Here is a 24860-nt window from a genome sequence, read left to right as displayed (position 1 = left end):
GCTGTTGCAAAAGGTGTGTGCTGTGCATCAATAAGTCAATCAAAGTTATGATATCTAGTGCGATGGTGTAGTTAGGCTACTGGAACCAAATATCTGGACCAAAACTATAGCTGGCCTAACTGGTCGTCATTGCAGTTTGCCTCATATCTCTAATGCAAAAATATATTTACTCACATGACTGTCATGTAGCCTAGTGCGTGTTTTTAATTATGATTTTACGTCATTTTGTGATTTTATTTTTCATGAATATCACTTTGGCAACTTGCAAATTGTTTTGCTAGTTTCGAAGAGATTCTAAGCCTAGCCAAAATGTTTTAATTCAGTGACGACTACTCCACTCAAACCCGAGCGAGAAGTTTTAAAATACCTCTGCCTTGGTACTACCACACTACAACGAATGGCAAAAAAAACCAATCTCATCATAAAGATACTTTCAGATCTTGCCAACTGTTTACTTTGAAACATAAAACAACATTCTATCTTTCCTACAATAAAACCGTTCTAGCATTGGATGGGGCGGTGGGAACCATCGATAGGAACGCCCACAGGCACCCTCGATACAGTGATCTCGAAGCTCCTCGTCACGTTTAGCGACCATTTTGTTCACGGTGCAGTTATTCGAAGCTGTAGAGCTATCTTCCTCTGTGTTTACGTCCCGAAAAGAGCTCAGAAGATGGCATCACTCGGATAAACAGTAACGGAGTCGATTATATATAGGAATTCTATACCCCCATAGGTTTTGGTTAACTCGATAAACTCAAAGATAAGCTGTCTCAAGTGCAGTTTGTTTTTTAGGTCGTCAGACTGAAAAGCTCAAGTGCTAGGTTTAGCAAGCTAACTGGCTAGTTAGCTAACTTGCTAGTGGCGAAATGGCGGCGAATACAACGCAGTCAGCACCTCCAGCTAACTGGTATGACCCCCGCATTTTGTTCATGTTTGGTGGTATTTAGTTATACTAGTGTAAAACTGACCACATTAACGTCACATGCAGTGTTTCATAGTTAAAAGGCAGCTAAGGGTAAGACACATACCTGGAGTTCAACGTTAAAATGGCTTGCAATGTAACGTCATTACAAGCTAACGTTAGCTTATTACGCTAGACATCCTGCTATAACAGTTTGCCATGTTTGTCGGTCATTACCAACTGTAAATGCTAGGGCCTGTTACTCATGGCTAATATAACCTTCGTATTTTCTTCAAAAAACAACTAATTGCGTCGTAAATACGTTACTAAAGTAAGTGCTAGTCACGTAATTTATGTTATGAAGGAAACGGAATAACGTTAGGGAGTGCATGTTGCTAACGCTAGCTTGCTAAGGAATTTGTACTTACGTTACAGAAATATCTCTAGCATTAGTTACCTCGTTTAGGGTAATGGCGTTACGTCGGTGTTGACCTTGTTAAGTGTACTTTGTCCCTATGGCGTCTTGTTTTGTTTAAGCAGATTACGTAAACTAAGCAATATAACGCCTGTAATTCATAGGATAAATGAGCGGAGTCGTTTAGAATTCATTTATCGTATTAATTAAGGTCCATACGAAGCTTACTTTTTGACAGCTAAGTTAAAACTTCCTTTTGATAAGTAGAAACTATACATCTACAATTTTAAATAATTCATAGTTGGCTACCTATAGGGACACTTCATGTGTTCTATTTTAACGTTAACTAGTCTATTTGATGTACAGTTGTGCTTTCACATTTCCTCTTCATTTAAGTGTTTTAGTCATATCTTAACTAAAGGCACAACTTATTACAAACCACCATAGATCATGTCCGAATCTTGTGAATCTCACGTCAAAATCTCGTGGACATGAATGTGTATCATTGGGTGGGGGTACCAAGCACATACCAGGCTGGCCCATTAAACAGAATGTAAACCTGCCTCCCCAGTCTTTTTGAACAAGGGGGGCCTAGTTATGCACATGATTTTGTCCCATTCACATGCCAATGCATTGATGTGTTCACCATTTTTCAAGTGATAGGAAAACTAATATGGAGGATCATGTTTTTTCATTACTGATTAAGATTCATTTAATCATTATTTTTTGTATAATCCAAGTGGTGAATTAATTTAAACATTTTCAGACTACACTTTATGTTGTCTGTAGCACATAAGTAACCTTTTCCTGACTACCAAATTCTATGTCAATATAATAATAATAACAAAGACCTTTCCAATACTGTGAGTTCACCAGAATTTTCATATATATCCAGGAAAGAAACAGAGTACCTCATTAGCTTAGTTGGTACTACTAGCTGTACCAGTCTAGTTGGTACTACAGATCTCATTTTGGCTCACTAACATTGAAAGTAAATGTATACAACCTGGCTAGGAACACTGGTAAAGTACTATGGCATCAGAATGATGTGAAATTAGCAACGCAGTTATAAAGGCACATCATATTTCACATACAAATTTATCACCAGCTTTGTCTGATGCTAATGAAGCATTTAAATAGTCGGTCATGTACACTGCTACATGATTGAAGGGCAGATTTACAGAATTTCTTACTTGATATTGCTTTTTCAGTTTGTACAATGCCTTGTAGATTAGAATGTAGATTTTTGTAAACCCTGTTTTCTGCCACTGTTTAGGCCATTTTCTGGTGCCCCAGGCACAGACACCCCTGTACATGAAAACCCAGAGTGGGAGAAGGCCAGGCAGGCCCTGGCCTCCATCAGTAAGAGCCAGAAAACAACTAAAGCCCCTCTGGCAAACCGCCCCAACATACAGGTGAGGGAACCAATGGTTTCGATGTTTTTTGTCATATTCATTGTGGTTCATGTTGGTTTGTTTAATCTTCTAGTTCCTATATCTAAGCTGTCAATGTCTAGGCTGACTTTTGTGTTATGTTTGGTGTGTTTTAGGCTGGGCAGTATCAGCCCTCTGCAACTGATCCAGCTGCACTTCAGCAGCAGCAGCAGCAGCAGCAGCAACAACAACATCAGCAACAACAGCAGCAACAGTATTTCCAGTGGTACCAACAGAACCAGCAGCAGCAGCAGCAGCAGCAGCAGTACGGCGGGTATACATACCCATACAACTATTACTACCCTCCCATGGCTCCGGTAAGTGTGTGCACATATCTTAATGATTATGGTTATTTCCCTGTTTGCCAAAAATCATGTTCTGGTTTAATTTGCTAATAGTCCTGTATTTTCAGTCAGTGTTCTTAAGAATCCTAACTTGGTAGCTTTTACATCCGAAGAATTAAATCACATAAATCAGATGACTCTCCATTTGATTCAGAACTGTATTCGAAATGTCTGTGCTTTCCTTTCTTCAGTATGGTGGAGGTTATCCTCAAGGTCAGTATGGTGTTCCCGGGCCGTACCAGCCACCCACTACCCCAACAGGACAGGTAACAGTTAGTTCTTTAGCATCAGTATCTTAACTGGTTCTTGTAATGGAAGACATACAATATGATTTCAAAGTTCACATGCTCTCCATGTTAACGGTTTGCTCATTTCCTTTTCCTTGTTCCTTTGTCTACACAAGCCTGCTGCCATGCCCATGATGGAGGACCAGTCTTCCAGTTACCCTTCCCAGCCCCAACCCCCTCTGCCCTCTGCCCCCCAGCCCCCTCCTCAAAGCCCTACCACCTCAGACCAGCCCCCTCCCCCTCCACCCCCTACTGCCCCCCCTCCCCCCAACTCCCAGTACCCTCAACCACCGTCCCAGTCCCCTTACAATTCCAATGGAGCCATGCCCTACCAAGGGAACTACAACCACAACCAGCCTCGCTATGGCCAGGGCTACCAGGGCCAGGGCTACCAGGCCTCCCAGCCAAACACACAGCAGCAGGCCCCCCAAACAGGACCTTATGGAGGTGCAGGGAGGGGTGAAGGAGCCAAGAAGCCCAACAATCTTAATAATGTCGTCAAAGGAGGACAGCCACTCTGGCAGCGAATGAAACGTGAGTATTGATATAAAACATGAAACATGGAATAATAATAATGGACTTAAAATGCTAGGTATCAGTTGTTGTAGGGAGTAGGTTTTCTTTCCTGGGTGGTTTCATGGTAAACATAGTCTTATGTTGATTACTAGTTTAACCTTACTTGGTGTGAAAAGAATGCACATACTTCACTTGATTACTGGGTTGTAGTCTCTTGTGTGCTGTGGTTAACATCCCCGCTCTTTTGTCTGCAGAGTCTCCTGGAGCTGGAGCAGTTAAGTTCAACATTCAAAAACGCCCATACGCTTTGACCGATCAGAACTTCCCGGCAGGGGAACAAGACCCGGCGTTGGCTGCCGCCACGGGAACGGTTGCGTCAGTCTCTACTGCAGTCACTGCCACAGCTGCAGGAGGTGTTCAGAAAGGGTGGGTGTGTGCAGAAGCTGTAGTGAGATTAGGAGATGTGTTTTGGATTTCTTTCCACTTGAAGGAGTAAAGGCAAGCAGAAACAACTTTTCAAGCCCAGACTTCTAACATGTCTGTTCACTGTTGTCAGGCCAGCCCTTCTCTTTTAAAAATGAAAAGGGTACAATATGCAGTTCTATTCAGATCAAGCATGTCTGCCAACAGTACAAACCTTGTCCTGAAATCAAAACTTAGACATCAGCAGGTCTGTTTTCTTGTCATAACCTGCTGCACAAGAACCAAGATTATGCTGCTCACACAGATATCCTCTTGCTGTGTCATAAAGGGACCAGGGGGTTTGTTATCTGGACACAATTCAGTTGATGAGGTTTATGTAATCACAAAAAATCATGCGTGATTCATGATCGGCACAAGCTGAGAGTTTAGTTCAGTGATCTTTTTATTCTAACTCATCAGTTGTCACACATTTGGTATCGTAGTGGAGAGACATCTGACAAAAGACAGCAGAATGTCTTTTTAGCAGAAGTGTTTTTAGGGCAGGTTTTGAAACTTCTTTCTTGTCCCTCTGAAGGCCTCAGGACTGGCCCCAGGCTATGAAGGAGTACGTGCAGCGCTGCTTCACTGCCTGTGAGTCCGAGGAGGACAAGGACCGCACTGAGAGAACACTGAAGGAGGTGCTGCAGAATCGCCTGCAGGACGGCTCAGCCTACACTATTGACTGGACCAGAGAGCCACTGCCAGAGTGAGTCCCCTCCACAACATTGGCTGTTCCCATTCATTGTTATGGGACTTTATTATTTTTCATTGTTTTGTTCTTTTTTGTTTGTTGAATTGCTGTATTGTCTTTCTCTGGCAGGCTGAAGACCAAGCAGTCCCGCTGGGAGGCCGTGACCCCTCAGCGCAACCAGGACATGTCCATGGGCAGAGGTGGAGCCACACGAGGTCGTGGGGCCGCAGCCCGCCTGGGGCACTACAGGAATGTGTTCACACAGAGAAGCCCCTCCTCTAGCTCCTCGGGCTCCTCCTCCCGGTCGCCCTCCCCAGCACATGGTCGCCATCGTGACCGAGACAGGGTAGACCGACGCAGACGCAGGTAAGTTAGGAAGAGAGGGGGAAACTCAACTATATTCCTTATTCTGTGATTCTAGACTGACTTGCTCAACCAGTAGCAATGCTTATGGTTTAGGAGATGGTCATCATGTATGTGTATATGGTTGGGTACAACTTTGTAATTCAGATCAACTTAATGTAAATAAAGATCAACACGGTCGCCAACTGATGTGGTTAAAAAGTATGTCAATGTCTCTTATTGAAGAGTAGAAGGAATAGGATCTTTTTAGTATTTAGGCACAGTTCAATTGGAACCCAATATGGATATGTTCTTAACGTCAGATAGGCTAATAACTAGATTTGTGTTGTGTATTGCGAAGCTGTCCGGGACACTTACACATTTGTGAATGTGTCTTGCGTCCTCTCCCCTTAGTGACTCAGATTCCCAGTCTGACAGCAGCTTTTCCAGCGACCGGCCGCAAATCTCCCGCCGGAACCAGAAAGGTGGGCGAGGTCGCGGAAATGATCGGGATCGAGGCCGAGGTGGGGATAGAGGAAGAGGAAGAGGAGGGAGAGCAAACAGAGGAAGGAGGTAAGAACTTGTGCTGAAGCCATGTTGGATGAATTATATCTTAAATGATTTCACATGGTTTGTTTGGGGTGTAAAATTGTGCCCCTAATCTTTTTCCCAATTTTAGGCCATGACTTTTCCACAAGTTAAATACAAAAAAAAAAAACCTACTGCCATCTATTTCTCTTCCCAGAAACCATGATGAATCCGCTGGGATGGGCAAGAAGCGGAAAGGTGGGAACGCTGGCCTTGACTTCCATGACCCCATGCGGGAGGCCAAGAAGCAGAGCCGTGCAGCACGCTTCCAATCCAAACTGCGCTCAGAGCCCCTGGTTTTGAACATCAACTCCATAGATATGCCCAACGCCACACAGGAGGGACTCAGCTGGGAGGACTGCCCCATTGTTGGCACCTGCCAGGACATCACCAAAATCTACCTGCGCCTCACCTGCGCCCCAGACCCCTCTACAGTCAGACCTGTGTCGGTAAGTCACGAGCTGGACACGTCATGGCCAGCGTCAGTGTGGTTTAGTTAGTTGTCTGAGACAGATAAGTCATAGATTTGTAACCACAATGTATGTGAAACGACATACAAAGTTTGAAGGGGTGGTAGTGTGCATATTTTGTAATTTGCTTGAGCTAAGGGAATACAAATAGGCACATAGTAGGTGTTTGACTTTAATTCAGAGCCCTTGTCACCTTTGTTCTTTTTATTTATCATAACCAAAAAAAATTGAAGCCTTTCTTCCCTCTTTTGTAATGATCATGTTGTGTTTTCCTCTTCAGGTTCTGAGAAGGTCTTTGCCTGCAGTAAAAGCCCACTGGAAGACTAAACAGGATTACCAGTATGCCTGTGAACAGATGAAGTCCATTCGACAGGACCTCACAGTGAGTCTCCTGCTTCACACAGTCAGCCTCATCTACGTCCCTTAATGCACCTCCTCATGTCTTACTCATGGTTCTGTCTGCCTTTAGGTTCAGGGTGTGAGAACAGACTTCACTGTCGAGGTCTACGAAACCCACGCCCGCATCGCCCTCGAGAAGGTAGGTCTGATCAGAAACCAACTCTCTCAAGCCAGGATACATCTAAAATACAAACAGACAGATGGGGTACTGGGCCAGTGAGTCATTTTTGAAGGGGGGTGCTAATGCGTGTACTGTTCTTCCTCATAAGGGTGACCACGAGGAGTTCAACCAGTGCCAGACGCAGCTGAAGGCTCTCTACAAGGACTGCCCTTCGGAGAACCTGGGCGAGTTCACTGCCTACCGCCTGCTCTACTATATCTTCACAAGAAACTCTGGAGGTATGCAGGTCACACCGTTGGCTAAATACCGGCTCTTACTTTTGTGGATTTCAAGTTGTCGCAGTTTTCCTCAACTTAGCTCACAGTTTCTGGAAAGGTTAATGGAGCATTTGGGGATTTCCCAGCAAACAGTTTGTTGTGCTTTGGTCATCCTATTGCGAATATACCTCATACAAGAAAGGCCATTCTGACTGCTTGGTCACTAGAAAAAAAAACCTTGTCTTACAAATGTTCAGCCTCCATTTGTGAGGTTTTGAGTGTAATTTTCACATCCTTTAATTTTATGATGTGTGTTTGACCCTCAGACCTGACGACTGAACTGGTGACCCTGACCCCTGCTCTACGAGAGGACTCTTATGTGTCTCATGCTCTAGCGCTCCGTGCTGCCTGGGCCCTAGGAAACTACCACCGCTTCTTCCTGCTCTACCGGAAAGCCCCGCGCATGGCGCCCTACCTCATCGACAAGTTTTTAGAAAGAGAGAGGAAGCTGGCACTCATAGCCATACTCAAATCGTGAGTGAAGCAAGGATTATCTGATTCTACTCAAAACTACTGGATTAAAATTACCATATTTGTACTGGTTTTGGAAATGCTCATAATCCTCGAAGGCTAAACTTTTCTTTCTTGTCCTCTCTCAACCCCCTCCTCTTCCCCTGTTTTTTCTTTTCTACAGATTCAGACCCACAGTACCGGTGGAGTATGTCCAGTCTAGCCTGGCCTTTGATTCTTTAGACACATGCCAGGCCTTTCTGACGAGTCTTGGGGTGTCTTACCTACTCTCTGACCCCACTATGATAGACTGCAAAGCCAGTTTTCCCTGTGTGGCTGCTTCCTGATCTAGGGGGCTTTTGGGGAATGGGATCCTGGGAAGGAGGGGGGGAATAAGAGCGCTTTCACAAGAAGAGATCGCAAGGCTATAAAAGGGACCTAGTTCAGCACTGCCTAAGCCTGGAGGGACGTAGTCTCACACACGTACACACACAGCTATGGTTAGACAGACTCTTCACCATCTTTGTTAGACTGGTATAGACAAAACCTAGCTCTCACCTGCCAACATCTTAGATACATCAGACACCTTCATTATTGCTAAGAGGAATCATAGGACACTCCCTGACAGCAGTGACTTCATATACTCACAGTGACCCACGCAAACTCAGACTGACGAGCATAGCATAGGCCCATGCACTCAAGAACACTCAAGTTCTCCTAGTCTTAGAGCTTGTACACGAGGGCAGCCCAGCAGACAGGCAGCCAGAGGCAGGGCAGTCTCAGGGTCCCCCAGGTCACAGCCCTCCTAGCAAAACTATCACTAAGCTAACAGTGTTTTGTTCTCATGTTTTTTTCTTCCCCCCTCAAGCCAGCAGCCTCAAAGCTCAAGAGAAGACAAAAGTCGTCCAAATCTCAAAGAATGAAAGAAAGCTCAAGAGAAGATTTCTGGTGAAATCCATGTCCTGTTTCCAGTTGGCGATGTGGTTCATGTGTCCAGCCTAAAGAGACTTACACTCTTGCCCCACAGTGCTTGCAGGGATCTCCAGCAGCAGTCCAGGAGCCAGTGTGAAGAAGATGGTGGTTTGTATGCCCTAACCTGCCCAACACACCCCGTCAGGGATGTCTGCAGGGTACCCAACGCCATGTCATGATGGGGTGTGGGGGGGGGGATATCGTCTTTTCTCACCCTCCCCTCCACTGTGACCCCCCCCCCCCCCCCGCGCCCGCAATTCCTCTGCCCTGTGAAGCTCTTTGTTGACTGAGAAAGCCAAGAGGCTTGAAGCTAGCCCCTGGTGCTAGTGGGCCATGCCATGCCTGGTGCAAGAGCCTCTACTCCACCCAGTCACGCCACATGAGAAAAAGGTCCCTTTCTAACCAGGGATCACAGCTTGAGGAAATTTGGTATTGATCACTCGCTCATCCACCTCACACTCCCCCAATTAAAGTGAGCTAGTGTAGCCGTGTCACACAGCTGGTGCTAGGCATTGACTTTGTAATTGTGGATGAAGTGTGCCGTTTGTGACGGGGACAACTTCCCCCCCGTACATATGCTCGCACACGCCGCCACCCAGCCACCCAGCCACTTATGCTTAAAGCCCTTACCAATGCCGCAATCATTTAGGAGCAGTTCTTCACCCACCCTCGACCTGCTGCAAGTCGTCGTAGGCCACAGTCCTAGCCAGTATGTTCAGGCTTATCTCCACCCCTCTCGTTAAGATGGCAGCCCAAGTTTTCCACCCACGTAGAAGATGGATGCCACTTGCCCCCCCTTCGGAAGTGGCAGCTGCTGTTAGTTCCCAGTGGCAGTTGACGGCCGCAGCTCTCCATGATGGCGGCCTCCAGGCTACCAGCCTGCCATCACCCAGATGGCCCCAGGTGTGGTTCACCCCTGGTGCGGGTGCCGGTAGCTGCTGTCCATCGCCAAGCCACTACTCAACCAGAAGGTGGTTGTTCCAGATCCAGGCACAAGCTGGAAGGCTTTGGGTTTGTATGTTTGTGCTGCTACACATAACACCTCCCCCATGTCCAAAGGCTGATCACGTGTTCATGTCTGGTAAGAGGAAAAGGGACTCTGCTGGCCGAAAAGAGAGGAATGGATGATGACGCAGCAAGTATTCTGATGTGCTCGTGCTGTTTTTAAACTCGTTTGCATATGCACACTGTCAGAATTTCTAATCAAATGTTTAACTGTTTTCAGAGTCTAAATGTTGCCCACAGGGAAAATGCAGTATTAACCCTTGCCAGTCTTAAAACAATATTTTCTAAATTAAAACCTGATACATTTTTGCATTTTGTAAAATTGATTAATTCAGAAGACCAGAATAATTGGACCTAGTCTGACACCAAAATATCTGTCTCTGGATGCAGAATTAATAATGGGTAGACTGGGTCAGGCTCAGAGGAGAGTGTGTAAAGACAACAGTGTTGTTATCCAACATTATACATTTTGATCTTGTCAGTTACTCATGAAGTAAGGTTGTAGTGGTTTGACTATTGCTTATTTGAGATTATTTTTGGTGAATTCTGGACAGTGTTTCTTTTAAAAATGTTAATAAGCTGTAAACAATCTGCTGGTCAATTGGGTCTGAAGCTTTAAATGTGTCTCCCACGCATAGTTCATCTTTCATTCAGTGCCATGTTGCCAACAGCATTGTTGGCCACGTAGATTCAGACTGTCGCAAACCCCTCTCCACAGGCTGTAGAAGTGTAAATAGTGTACAGAAAGTTTTTCTTTACATTTTCTTTCTTTTCGTATTTTAATTTGTACTTTTTTTTCCTTTTTTTTAGTGGGTAAGTGTATGAGTGAAGCAGAATGAAGTAAGAATCTGTGCTTTGGTGTGTCAGCACAGACGCAGCTGCTCTCTTGTTGTAAACGGTTCATCTCAGGCTTTATGTTTCATTGTTAGTAATGATGAACAGAGATGGCTGAGCTGCTGCTGGTCTGACATACCAATCAGAGATTGTGCTCGCTAGGGCTCCAGGCAGCCTGTAGATGACTCATGTGACAGGTCTCAGTGAGGGTAATAGTCAAAGCTGATCCTGCCCCTCATGAATAATGTTGACTAGAGGTCAACCTGCAGCACTCCTAGCAAATAACGCCACCAACAGACTAACTTTTCTTTACAGGGATTGTAATAAAGTATTGTTTTTCCTAAATAAACCAAATCTTTTTCTTGTCCTTTGGAAACGCTAGCTTTGTTTAGTAGCAGTCACCCCGCACCCCGGTCTGTAATGCCACTTATTCATTCCACAGTCCATATCACTCCAGTTGTTATTCTATACCTGATCTTTTCTGTAAGCGTTTCTCTTTCTTTTTTCTAGTTTAATAGAGGCTCTCATGGTATCTGTTTATTCTTGATTATCCATCAAACTTTAGAAGCTTTAAGTTTTAAGGTATGGTTCACAGACTGGCAAGAGAAAGATTTGGTTTAATGCTACCAATCAAGCACCTCCTGTTGTTTCTCTCTGTCTAGATGCATTTGATAATTACACAGATGCGATCCAGTCACTGAAATGAAAAAAAATCACTCCTTGATAAGTAACTAAATGTATACCTAGCTTGAGAATGTGTTTGGAAAAGACTTGAACTATTTCTGTCCCTACCTACCTTGGTGGCATTTTATCCATGAGACAACTCACAATGATACACATTGGGAGTCGTCCTGGTTTCATTTGGGGGTATTTTTTTTGTGTAACTTTGCAGGATCACGGTTTTTCTTTTCTTTGTTTTCATTGTACATTTAAAATTTGAGTGCATTGCAAAGATAGTTGTACTCCGTGTTCTGTTCCTATGGCTTCTACCCTTTCTCTATCTGTGTTCTTTTCTCTCTCCCATCCATTTCCCCTGATATTTTACTGACTACAAGATTGTTCTGTCTCTGCAGTTTTCTGCATTTTGGGAGCCGAAGGAGGTTCTGAAATTAAGGGGAGAATGCGGTGAAAACTGGAGAAAGCGGTGGGCACTACAAGACTTGCACCAACAGCTTATGTCTCTGCCATGATTTCAGCCTATTTAATAAATGCCTCTGCATGTGAAAATTTGAGTTTTGGTTAATGTAAGCCATCAACTGTCTGTGTTGTGTTTTATCTCATTTCCAACTAAAACACTACATTATCCTAGTCAGTAACCAAGACAGCCAGCAACTGTTGTTTACCTGAAGCTTCAAGACATTGATTTAAACTAAGGAATACTCTCACTATAAATCTATTAATTTCCCAATGTGTGTTTTCTTTCAATCTGACAAAGGGTTTACTGTTAGTTCAGGAGTATCTGCATCCATTGTTTGTTTTTCTTTTCTTTTTTTGCCCAGCCCTTGTGCAAGTATTTTGCTTTTCTTGTTATTTCATTAGCTAATACAGTAACTAGCTTAATTGAGACATGTTAAAATATTTAAGTTTAAGGAATACATTAATATATTGATTTGTTTTTTTAGAAACATAATGGATCTGGACATGCAGTAACTCTACAGATGTTAAAGTGATGATGTTTCCTTTTATCATTATCAGCTACATTTAATTACTCAGAAGCTCCTCTTTATTTTATGTTGGCAGAATGTCAGAAATATAGCTTTTTATTTCTTTTCTGTAGTTGTTGGTTGTCTGTAATTGTGCTCTGTGACATTAACTCTCCCAGTCTGCCCCCTCCCCTCCACTCCCCAGCTAAACAATTCTAATGCATTTGGAACAGACCCACTGTTCTTACCCAGCCTTGCCCACTGTTTTTTAGTTTTATGTTTTACTTGATGAAATGCTTACATTCAGTACCTTTGTATTTCTCTCTTTCATGCCATTTATTGCAGTCAACATGGTGAAATTAATCCATCTACCATTGACTAACAGCACTGATCCTCCCTGAAGATTTAGGTGGAGCTTCTTTCAGCCCCTCACATCACTGTTTTAACACCATTCTTCCACCTTGCCCCCCCCCCCCCCCCCCCCTTTTTTTTTAGTTTTTTCCTGCTCCGCGGTGTTTTTTTAGTGGTTTTGGCCAAGCATCTTAACTGGCATGCCTAGTCTTGTGAATGTCCGTGTCCCTTTCTTCGTCCCATTTCTTTCTCTTTCTTGCTTTCTGTTACCTCCTCATTCTTTCTCTGTCTTCATGCTGTTATGCTGTTTTTGAGCCTGTGTGCTATCATCTTTCCCTTCCTCTCCTTCCACTCTGTGGAGTATGTGTTGAGTAGTCTTTGCTGAACTGTATGTTGGTACTACTAGCACATTCTCTCAGTAGTAAGTATGGCATTTGTGCTGCTTTGGTCCCGTTTCTCTTGCAGCTGACTCCATGGAACTCGTGAGGATGTTCTTATTCCCACTGGGAAACATGTATGTCTAACTCCTTTGATCCTCCTCCTTATTTGGATATTTTTTCTTACTGCTGTTTTTTGTAAATATTAATGTACTGTACATATGTACTTACGTTCCTCAAAAATAAGAAATAAAGGAAATTTAGAACATATTTAGTGTTGTCTTTGTGATTGCATCCAACACCACAGATGTACATTAATGCCTTTTATTGAGATGTGTACATTCTAACTTTGAGTAATAAAGGACCCCTCATTACTGATACAGGGTGTGCGTGTTTGGCTAGATCGTATTGAAACCTGTCCAAATTATAGGGCTTGGTGGCCGGTCTAAGGACAAATCAAGGATTGATGGTGTACTGGAAATTTGAATTTGGAACATTGTGTCCTGGTGTTGTAAGGAGATATTGTATAAATGGGATATTACTAAATTTTGAAAACAAAACTGAAATGCAATAACCCAATTTATTACAATAGAAAGTGGTCCAAAGAGTCAGCCTGTAAGGAGGACCATAATAGCAACCACTAGAGGGCAACAGTAGACCATGGGAGACCCGTCATCTACAGTGCCCTCTACAATTATTGGCACCCCTAGTGAATATGAGCAAAACAGGCTATACAAAATATGTCTGCTGTTTATCCTCTTGGTCTTTCACTCAAAATATTCCAAAAAATCTTACCTTTTCATTGAAGTAAAATTATTGAAAGAAAAAAAACAGACTAAATAAATATTTTTCCACAAAACATGTGTGCAACAATTATTGGCACCCCTAGAATAATCTTATAAATAAAATGTAACTGAAGAATATTTCCAGTCATGTTTTACATTTTTAAGTTCACCTGTTTGATAAGGAACTCTTAAGAGGTCAACCATGACTCCACTGGAGTACAAATATGAGGTGATACAGGCCAAATTCCATTAGTCATTCATCACTATGGGAAAGACCAAAGAACACAGTGACGATGTGCGATGTGATGTTGTTGAGCTGCACAAATCAAGAAATAGACACAATAAAATCTCTACAACAGTTGAAAATACCCATTTCTACTATCATGGAAATAATTAAGAAGTTTAGAAACAGCCTGGAATAGGACGTGTCTGTACACTGACCCCACTCACTGTGAGGAGGATGGTTTGACTGGCAAAAGAATCTCCAAGGATCACAGCTGGAGAATTGTAGATGTTAGTTGAGTCTTGGGGTCAGAGAGTCTCCAAAACTACCATAAGCTGCCACCTACATCACCACAAATAGTTTGGGAGGGTTGCCAGAAAAAAGCCTCTGCTGTCAATCAACAACAAACTAAAGCGCCTACAGTTTGTCAAATGTAAGTCAGACTTTAATGGGACCGAGATATATATTGTCAGATGGGACCAAAATAAAGCTTTTTGGCAACAAACATCAAAGGTGGGTTTGGCGTAGACAGATAGATAGCCATACAGAAAAGTACCTCATACCCAATGTGAAGTATGGTGGCGGATCTTTGATGTTGTGGGGCTGTTTTTCTTCCAAAGGCCCTGGACATCTTGTTAGGATACATGGTATCATGGACTCCATCAAATACCATCAGATATTAAATGAAAACCTAACAGCCCCCTTCAGTCAGCTTAAAATGGGCCGTGGTTGGACCTTCCAGCAGGACAATGATCCGAATCACACCTCAAAATCAACACAAAAATGGTCCACCGACCGCAGAGAAAAGGTTTTGCCATGGCCATCACAGTCCCCCGACCTGAACCCCATAGAAAATCTGTGGGATGAGCTGAAGCCGAGTCTACAAACGTTGACCTTAGAATCTGAAGGATCTGGAGTGATACTGCATGTAGGAATGGTCTCAGATCCCGTTCCATGTGTTCACCGTCCTCATCACGCATTATAGGAGAAGCCTCACAGCTGTTATCTTGGCAAAGGGAGGCTGCACAAAACATTAAATTAAGGGGTGCCAATAATTGTGGTACACATGTTTTGGGGGAAAATATTAATTTAATGTCAACAGTTTTTTTTCTTTCAATAATTTTACTTCATTGAAAAGGTAAGATTTTTGTGAATATTTTGAGTGAAAGACCAAGAGAATAAACAGAAAAGACATATTTTGTCATAGCCTGTTTTGCTCATATTAATTAGGGGTGCCAATAATTGTGGAGGGCACTGTATATTCCTTATTTCAGCCCTTTGTTATGGAGTCGGGTCAGTTTCTTCATTTACGAGTAAATGTCATGCAATTCTCATATGTTTTTGTTGATTGTTTTGTCGCAATGTGGTCACATTCAATCAAACCCTTGAATTTTTGTGTAGGTGATTGGCTGAAACTGTAAGAAACATCTGATAATACTCACCCAGCTCACTGTGCCCGCCTCCACCTGTCAGTTGATCACAAACTTCCTGATAGACAGGAAGCAGCAAGTAAGGCTGGGTGAAATAACATCCAACACCCAGTCAGTCAGCACTGCTGCACCTCAGGGATGCATGCTCTCCCCACTGCTCTTCTCACTCTACACAAAAGACTGCACCTCAGGACACCCATATGTTAAAATCCTAAAATTTGCAGACGACACATCAGTCATCGGCCTCATCCTTGATGATGATGAGCCTGCATATAGGCGGGAAGTTGAACAGCTGGAACCCTGTGGTGCGGTCGCAACAGCCTAGAGCTGAAAGCGCTTAAAACCATGGAGATGACAGTGGACTTCAGGAGGAGCCCCCCAGCACTGGCCCCCCTCACTATACTCAACAGTACTGTGTTGGCTGTGGAATCCTTCAGGTTTCTGGGATCCACAATCTCCCAGAACCTGAAGTGGGAACCCACCATCAACACCATCATCAAGAAGGCCCAGGAAGAGGATGTACTCCCTGCGCCAGCTTAGGATCTGCTGATCATGTTCTACACTGCAGTCATAGAGTCTATTCTGTGCACTTCAATAACTGTCTGGTTTGGATCAGCCACCAAACTGGAAGAATTAAGAACAGACTCCAACAGACAGTCAGGTCTGCAGAAAAAAAATCATCGGTGCCAACCTGCCCACCATCCAAGACCTGTACACATCCAGAGTCAGGAAACGGGCAGGAAAAATCACTGCCGACCCCTCACACCCCAGACTCAAACTTTTCAAACACCTTCCCTCTGGTAGGCGCTACAGATCACTGTTCACCAAAACCTCCAGACACAAAAACAGTTTCTTCCCCCTCGCCGTCTCACTACTGAGCAGCTAACCCACTGTAGCATATATATCTATCCCTGCACTTCTTGCACTCTCCACTTCTTCTTGGCACTATTGTTGTAACAACTCACAGCTCCTATATATACTTTCTTAAGACCATCGCTCTCATCAGTTTGTTTTGTATTGTATTGTGCTGTAATGTATATTTTGTGTAAGCACACTGAGAGCCACTTTACCAAGTCAAATTCCTTGTTTGTGCAAACTTACTTGGCCAATAAAATCGGATTCTGATGATCTGATAGACAGCAGAGAATTATGCCCTTTTGAAAAAAAGGCATTCATGAATCAAGCCCCGACATGGAAGTCTTAGGAATTCGTCCCTCTATAAACAAATGTAATAGCGTTTATATTTTTTTTTCACAGAAAATTCACAACAGTCAAGATGTACAGTTTTTATTGTTCATCAAGTGTTCTTACTATGTCTCTTCATCACTACCGTTGGCCACAATACAATATGATTGACATGTAATGGACATCTCTCTCTAGACACAGCTACTAGGTAGAGAGGGGATCATACATTAAAGTAGAGGATAAGTTACAATGAAGAGTAATTACAAAGTAGCAACGTACATTAAAGACACAGATTGGATTGGCCTCTTAGTTGACACTGCTTTAACAAGACCCTGGTAAACTTTCAAGTAAAAGGAAGGGTTGTTAGGCCCCGTGGTGTTTTTACCGTTTTAAACACTTGAGTGGTGGTTAGTACAAACATTCATGTAAAAAGTTTAACTCTACACCATGAACTGCAAGGCAAAACAGTGTATGGGTCAATCTTCTGTCCCTTTAAATTACATAAAACATTAAAGGAAAGGCATCAAAGGCTGCAACATCACAAAGACACTTGGGAGGAAATGATCAAAAACAAAAATAATAATAAAAACACTGAAGGTGATGTGGAGGTCTAAGTGCATGGATAAGAAGGTGAAGTTGGCCACCCTTTAATCACCTCTGCAACTCCTTTTAGGCTTTTGCGTTGATGATGTCAACAATCTCTGGTTTCAGAGCGGCGCCGCCTACCAGGAAGCCGTCTACGTCCTTCTGAGAGGCCAGCTCCTTGCATGTTCCCCCAGTGACGGAGCCTAGAGGAAAATGGGGAGCCAGTTGCTACATGATTAGACATGTGGAAATCTGGTCTTTGCTTGACACAATTACACTCTATTTAGTATTGTTCATCTGAAAAGAGTCCCTACAGACTAGGCATGTTCACATTTAATACAGATTGGTTCAACAATGAATGAGACCACCTCTTTTTCATCTAGTATTTCCCCTAAAGACACAGACATGAAACCATGAGAATCCTAGAGAAATACAACTCTGTTTGTTCTTCAATCAGATGTAGGTTCCTTCTCTGGTAGATCTTGCCATACAGATATGGAAATAAAATCACTAACACAGTTTCTCTTAGAATGGTACTGGGTCATAACAACTCCATAGGGTAGTACTGACCTCCGTAGATAATCCTGACAGAATTGGCAACAGCCTCGGAGACGTTGGCCTTCATCCACTGCCTGAGTTTGTCGTGAACATCCTGGGCCTGGTCAGAAGAATACTTATCTGAGCACACTGTGTACTGAACAACTGATCTCAAGACACACTTAATGCATAAAAACACACTATAACATATTGAATGGCATAGTTTGAGTTACTTGCCCTTCACAACAAGACATACTTCTTACTAGTCATAACGTAAAAGTGACATCCAAGAGCAAGAGTTTTCCCATTGGGCTGAAGTTAAGGCGCTTACCTGCTGTGGTGAGGCTGTTTTGCCAGTGCCAATGGCCCACACTGGCTCGTAAGCAAGGACTACCTTGCTCCAGTCCTTGACGTTATCTGGAAAAGGTTTGAGTATAGTTATGAACATGTTTCAGAAGCAAAATAATGCCAGTGTCATGACCTGGATTTCAGTGTTACTATAGGAAATCAGACTTTAAAATATTTTTTTCCCCCAAGCAAATTAAAGTTCAGCTTTGTGTTTCATCTCATTGGCGTAATCCATCCACTACACTGGCAAAGGGGCTCCTACATACTTCTTGTGAAATTGAAGGCAGCCTTAAAGTGAACAATCTACTGAGGAGGCCAAAGGCAAGAACCTCACAAACACCAACAGCAGCACAACAGGCACTGATAAAAAGGCTTGCAATCAGACTTACTGTCATCTTTTGGCAATGTAGTTCCTGTGAAAGCCTTTTTACGTTTTCACATGTGCATAGCCTAGGCGGCTAGTTAGTTTTTTTTTAATGCCAATACTAGTTACCTATAAAATCATAAAAACCAATATGGAATATTTGTATGTGTTTAAAATACAAACAATGGTACAACGATGCAAATATGACTAAACCAAAAATGACTTGTAGATAGATAGATAGATAGATAGATAGATAGATAGATAGATAGATAGATAGATAGATAGATAGATAGATAGATAGATAGATAGATAGATAGATAGATAGATAGATACACAATTATAAACTTATATTTTGAACTATTATTGTTCCACCAGTTTGTTTAATTTGAAGTAATTGGATGTGTTAACAAGATACCTGCAATGACCTTCGTCTGTGCATAGACAACCTTCTCTGTGATGCCAGCTTCCCTCTCATCCAGCTTCTCACCAATACAGGCAATCACTCCCAGACCACACTCCAGGGCATGAGCAACCTTCTGGCCAATCAGCTGTCAGAGACACACATACATCCAATAAGAGAGGCTTGACAGAGGTGGAGGTGGGGGCATGGTGTGTTGACACAGTTTGTTATGTCTGTGTTCGTCCTAAATATTTTACAGTCTGGTTGTTTAATCTGTGATGAGTCAAATCAGCTCCATTCAGTATTTTGCAGTACACCACACAACCAGAAATATATTACTATCCAGATATATTACTGTAAATGGAGATTTTAAAGTAGAGGGTGGTCTTCGCAGATGATATACCTCATCACTCTCGCCAAAGACATGGCGCCTCTCAGAGTGTCCCAGGATGACCCATTTCACTCCACAGTCCAAAATCATCGCAGGGCTGCAAGAATAAAAATGACAATGATAATGCAGCCTAAAAAGGAGAATGTACTTGTGGAATGATTTAATTCATGCTTGTGGAATGATTTCATTAAAGCATTTCATAACACAGGCTTGGCAAGATAGGTTTGGTGAAATACCTGGTCTCTCCAGTGAAGGCACCCTTGGCAACTTTGTAGCAGTTTTGGGCTGCCACACCAATCTTAGCATCCAGCTTTGACCTGACAAAGTCAAGGTAGATGGTTGGTGCTCCACATACCACATCTACACAGACAGAAAAAGGGTTAGAATAATATAAATTAGATCAGGGGTGTCAAACTCAAATACACAGAGGGCCGAAATAAAGAAAATGGGTGTAAGTCGAGGGCCTGACAGTGGGGCAAGCGCTCCCTAAATTGACGTATGCTACCAAAGTGGGGACAGTGCATTGTGGGACTTGCAGTATTAGTGGTGCGTTCGACATACCAGCGGCCACGGCAGACAAGCGCTGATAGATAAATAGATGGATACTTTATTAATCCTGAGGGAAAATTAGGCAAACCAAATCAATGGAATTTTTTGCAACATTCTGAAGAGCTGGCGGGCCAGAATAAATGGCTTGTCGGGCCTGATCAGGCCCACGGGCCTTGAGTTTGACACATGTGCATTAGATAATGTTCAATTCCTACATGGCAACAAACAAATGGAAAGAAAGACCAGCATGCCACCAAATATGGTATTTTACTATTATTACTTCTAAATCTTTACCAAAGTGCAACTTGATTGAACATAAAACCAACGTGTACAATGTAATGTAGAATGTAATCTGAGAGATAACTACACCTGCTTTGAATTTTTTAATTGAGATATGATGGCACAAGAAACTCAGTGAACTTTAGAATATGATGGTGGTGGCATAAAGTGTAAGGCTATCTTGAGTCAAGTGGGAAGGTCTATATTAAAACGCCTAGTGTTGGTCGAACCGCTAGTTGTAAAGGGCAGCCACTGTTAATATGTCCTTCTTTGTAAAGGTCTGAGTTCATCATAGAAAGGTCATCCCACTATAGCATAAGGGTCAGAGTGGAACCAAAGGGCAAGGGTCGACAGGGACTACCATGAAATGTCCCTGCATTAGTGGCATTCATGTTTGAACTTTGACTTTATGCCTAGAGAGATGCAGGCTCATATTGCAGTTCCTGAGCGCACGATTCCCGTTTTGAAATGACCTTCCCAATGGGCGCAAAACGTACTAGAAGCTGTACTTTGACAACAGAGCAAAGTACCAAGATGTGAGTTAAGGCACAACATATCGCCACATTTCATTAAAATGCTGCAGTGGCAGCTGTTGTTCCGACGGAAGGTGATGTAAATCTAGGACTGTTTACGAGCAAGGCATTACAATCTCTCATACGGTGTTACATGCTGCTGTACACGAGCCCAACGTCAGTCTACAGCAGGAAATGCTTCACTTCATTCATCCTGTTGGACGATCAAAGGCCGTACAGCTTACTATAGCAATCACAGAGATTTACGCCGTTTTCTGTCAAACAGACAATAAACTCAACAGCAAGAAGACAAAAACACTGTAAATCACAGACAATGTGCAAACTACAATGAATATCGTAGCATAATAGCGCAAAATGTAATGTGAAATCTAAAATGCCCACCATTTTGATTACAACCCATCGGCCTCAACTTAGTCGAAGCAGAAGTCTGTTAAATCCAGCTGTCAAACGCCTAGTTTCTCTGGAAATGTATAATGCAAAAATCGCATGCTAACCGTGGTACAGTAGAGGGGCGGGCACATTTTGTTCCATGCTCAATTGTTCAGTGACAGCTTTAAGAATATATAGAGTAGCTACATCGGTTAAGCAGGAATTTCTGTTTTTTCTTATCCACAATAGATTGCACAATAAAACACTTGCCCAGTTACGCTCATTACACAGCATGCATCGTCCTCCAGCTGTGGCAGACATACGTACCAGTATCAGCATTCAGTTTGGCAGCGTTCATTGTGTTAATGAGTTCGCCGAGACTTTTCTTGTCTCCATTCATTTTCCAGTTGCCACCAACAAAAAATTTCCTTCCAGTCATGATTGCAGATTGGTGATTTGAAAGATTTCAGAGGCAGACTGTACGACGGGTAGCGTAACACTGTGGAGAGAACAGCGACCTTTAATGTGCAAGCAGTGCTTATATTAACATCAACAACTCCTCCTCTCGGAGAATATCATTGGTTTACAGATGAACGCCCGCCGGATCACTTCCTTATCGAGTAAAATACGGATAGGACTAGGAGGAAGCGCAATATTGCATTGAATGGTGAAGTTAGTGGAAATTCACCAAGTGGAATGTGGAGGGTTGCGTGCATGCATGCGTCGAAATACAAACATACATTTGTTGCAAAAAAAGTGTTGCTTTCTATGCGTTCCATTGCATGTCTGCAAACATTCCCAAAAATGTGTATGATGAGTATTTAATTCAATAATGTCAAAGATACTCAAATAGTTTAGATCTTTATGCGATGGGCGTGCCTTCAGTTGCCTAGTCTACCCACAAGGCCTTTCGTTCAATTTGATCGAAATAAATATTTTACAACAGCTAAAATAGCCCTGGGATATATACACCACTATCACAATTCGAGTACATGCTTACTATATACGCTTTATGACCAGGCCATTTAAACCAATATCAACTATTATTTTGCAAGACATGCTACCACTTTGATGACACATGGTGCAAATGGATATATATGATTTTCGCCCTCTGTCGGGCTATTGGAATATTTGCTTTTAAGTATTTGTCTAGTAGGCTTTTTCTAAAGAAGAAGCCCCCTACCGTGTCAAAATTGAAGGAAAATAGATATCTTCATGATAAAACGCTGCAGACACGTCAACATCAGAGAATCGGAATGTAAATGTCGTTTGAGGTATATACATTTAAAATATCGATCATCACGTTGGATTGGTACGGAAAGCCTCCATTAGGGCGCGGAAGAACGCTTTGAGTAATCTGGAATAGTAATCAACCAAGAACGATATTGAGTAATCTGGAATAGTCAACCAAGTAATCAACCAAGAACGATATAAAAAGTTTTTTGGGTGTAAATTATTGTGTATCTTTATCAGGCAGCATTTTAATTGAAGTAATATAATGATGGTATACCTGGTCATTGATCATAACATGTAACCTGTCATATCAATTATGTTTTGACTATTATTAAGTCTCATACTGCTAAGTCTTGAGTGCACATACAAAGTTGATGATGATCTGCACAGCTCCAAATTGTTGTCAGTGCAGACCTGACTAGACGTTTAAACACTGGCTCAAGGTCAAAAGAAAAACAAAATCAATGTACATTATTTATTCATTTAGCAGATGCTGTGACTTGCATGGCGCACTTGGTGATGCACATTTTCATCATATGTTTCCCCTGGGAATAGAACTACTGGAGACCTGCCCATACATTTTTTTTATTTTTTTTTCAGGGTTCAGCGAATCATAGCTGATTAGATTACAATAGTATTTTCAGGTAGGTGGCTGTTTAGGCAGAGGTTATGAAGGGGCAAAGGCAGAAATAAAATGTGACTTATAAAGCCTTTGCTGTAGATTCACACAATGTAGAAAATATTATTTCCAACCACTGTGATTCATTTATTGTGAATGCACGCTCAGAGACATGTCCACAACTGCAAAACTAGTATACTAAAGTTCGGAGACACAGATGTGCACATATGTGGGTGGATGCAGTCTTTTAAGATACTTAAGCTTTAAGTCTAGGCCTAGGCCATGTTGCTTAACATAAAAAATGTCATCCTCAAACTAATGTTCTGAGTAAGTGAAGTATTTTTTTTTCAGACCGTTGCATTTAAAACAACAAAGTTCCATTGCATACTGAGCAAAAATAAATCCTCTATTTCTTTATCTTTTACAGATTGATTTGGCTAGGCCAGGGGTCTCCAACTCAAATTACCTTTGGGCCTATGAGCGTCCACCCTGGTCATTGTGGGGCCATTTTTTTTTTTATCTGTTGGCTTGCCTATCACAATACTGTAGATACCGCTTTGAGTTGGCAAATCGACCATGTGTGATCAGTGGTACATTGGTTAGTGTTGCTGAATAACAAGTAGCTGACCTGAGTTTCAATTCTGGGGCAATGCAAGATGCTCTTTGGAAAAAGGTGTTTGTTAAAGTTGCTCTTTAGGTAAGGTGACCAGATTTCTGAAACAAAATCCGGGTACATTTTCAGTTCAGACACGTTAACACCTCCAAAACATGTCATGTTTTTGTCTTTGTAATTGAAAATCGGGTACACTGACTGGGCCTTTATTCATGAAAGCAGTTTTTCTTATCCTTGTTCTTGTAACTCGCAAGGGGAATGTCAAACAAAAAGTTTTCTTCTTACAACTAATCACAAAGTGGCTGAAATGAGGAGTAGTAAAGGTAACAACCTTTTGCCAGGTAATAAGTGATATCAGTGATAATAACTTTGTTGACGTCATGCACAAGCTTCCTTGCAGTTGGCCTAACCTCTGTGTTTGGCTGATAAGTGACTGGTCTGCACGGATGGGTGACAGCTGTAGGTTTTTTCAGCATAGAAAATGTTGAGGCCATTGAGGAAACTGAATGCATTGTATTCCTATATTCTGTGTGGAAAATCAGCTGGAACTATGAACATACAGATCAGGCCCATAGACTTCAGGATCTTTGGAATTGTTTTTTAGGTATTACTATACCAAAAGTGATTTAAGAAACAAACAAACAAAAAGATTAAAAATACAATTTCAGTAAAATATTTAAATCCAAGCAATGTCAAGGTGAGGGAGGGAGATCTGAATATTCTAAAAAATATCAAGTTCTGTGACACACCATTTGACATATTTGTTGATAAAGAATATGTGAAGTTAATGTGGGAAAAATACATTTCATTATTGTCTTTTGAGAGACCACCACAAGAACTCTTTTTTTGTGTGTTTGTTTTTAAGTAATGTAGGCCAACCATTATTTTAGCATCGCTGTGTCCCATTGATAGCCCATGACTTACATATACAGCAGTAGGCTAATGGGATAATTTCTTCAGCGACACCTACATTTTTCCTTCATACGTGCACATTTCATAGCAAATGCTGTAGCCTACTGCACCACTTAGGCTGCAAACAAAACAAAGCATAAAACTGAATCATTTTATGTGATAAAATAGATGTATTATTTCTCGGAGCTACTTCAATGACACACCACCAGCATGCTCCGTTGCGTCACACAGTTGCTCAAATACATCCTTGGCTGTGGTAAGGCCTAGTCAACCTAGCATTGTTTTAACACAAAGTAATTCCGGGGTCACTTTAAACCGGTTGTTATACAGTTATCACCGCGGAAAACGCAGATAGATCATTAAAGTTGCACGTGTTGCGTAGCAACGCATTACTTGCTGATGTCAATTCAGTTTCCAATACGTGTAATGACTGGACAACCTGCGGAATGATATGAAAGACGTGAATAAGAAGCACAAAACCCGGTAAACGTTGGGGTGCCCCATTCAAATGATTGGAACTGTCTGCAAAATTCTGAGGAGCCGGTGGGCTGAATACAATTGCTTGTCGGGCCGTAGTTTGAGAG

The 24860-nt window shown here is 42.3% G+C and overlaps 2 protein-coding genes across 2 annotated transcripts; one reads left to right on the top strand and one right to left on the bottom strand.

Moving 5' to 3' along the window:
- The first annotated feature begins 618 nt into the window (after nt 1-618).
- leng8 (leukocyte receptor cluster (LRC) member 8) lies at nt 619-13189 on the top strand. Its single transcript, XM_080857941.1, has 15 exons — nt 619-910; nt 2596-2734; nt 2869-3069; nt 3288-3362; nt 3500-3917; nt 4154-4325; nt 4897-5067; nt 5182-5418; nt 5809-5967; nt 6140-6431; nt 6733-6834; nt 6922-6990; nt 7121-7250; nt 7556-7763; nt 7924-13189. Exons 1-15 carry the CDS (start codon nt 870-872, stop codon nt 8084-8086), a joined length of 2577 nt encoding a protein of 858 aa, XP_080714067.1. The 5' UTR covers nt 619-869; the 3' UTR covers nt 8087-13189.
- Nucleotides 13190-16630: 3441 nt separating this feature from the next.
- tpi1b (triosephosphate isomerase 1b) lies at nt 16631-21432 on the bottom strand. Its single transcript, XM_080857797.1, has 7 exons — nt 21227-21432; nt 19406-19529; nt 19182-19266; nt 18794-18926; nt 17998-18083; nt 17700-17787; nt 16631-17332 (listed from the first exon to the last, which is right to left on the bottom strand). Exons 1-7 carry the CDS (start codon nt 21336-21338, stop codon nt 17214-17216), a joined length of 747 nt encoding a protein of 248 aa, XP_080713923.1. The 5' UTR covers nt 21339-21432; the 3' UTR covers nt 16631-17213.
- Between the last annotated feature and the right edge of the window lie 3428 nt (nt 21433-24860).

Source organism: Sprattus sprattus (assembly GCF_963457725.1).
Source record: "Sprattus sprattus genome assembly, chromosome: 19".
NCBI classification, from domain to species: domain Eukaryota; kingdom Metazoa; phylum Chordata; class Actinopteri; order Clupeiformes; family Clupeidae; genus Sprattus; species Sprattus sprattus.
The sequence above is the reverse complement of the archived record's forward strand: the minus strand, read 5'-3'. Positions and strand labels throughout refer to the sequence as shown.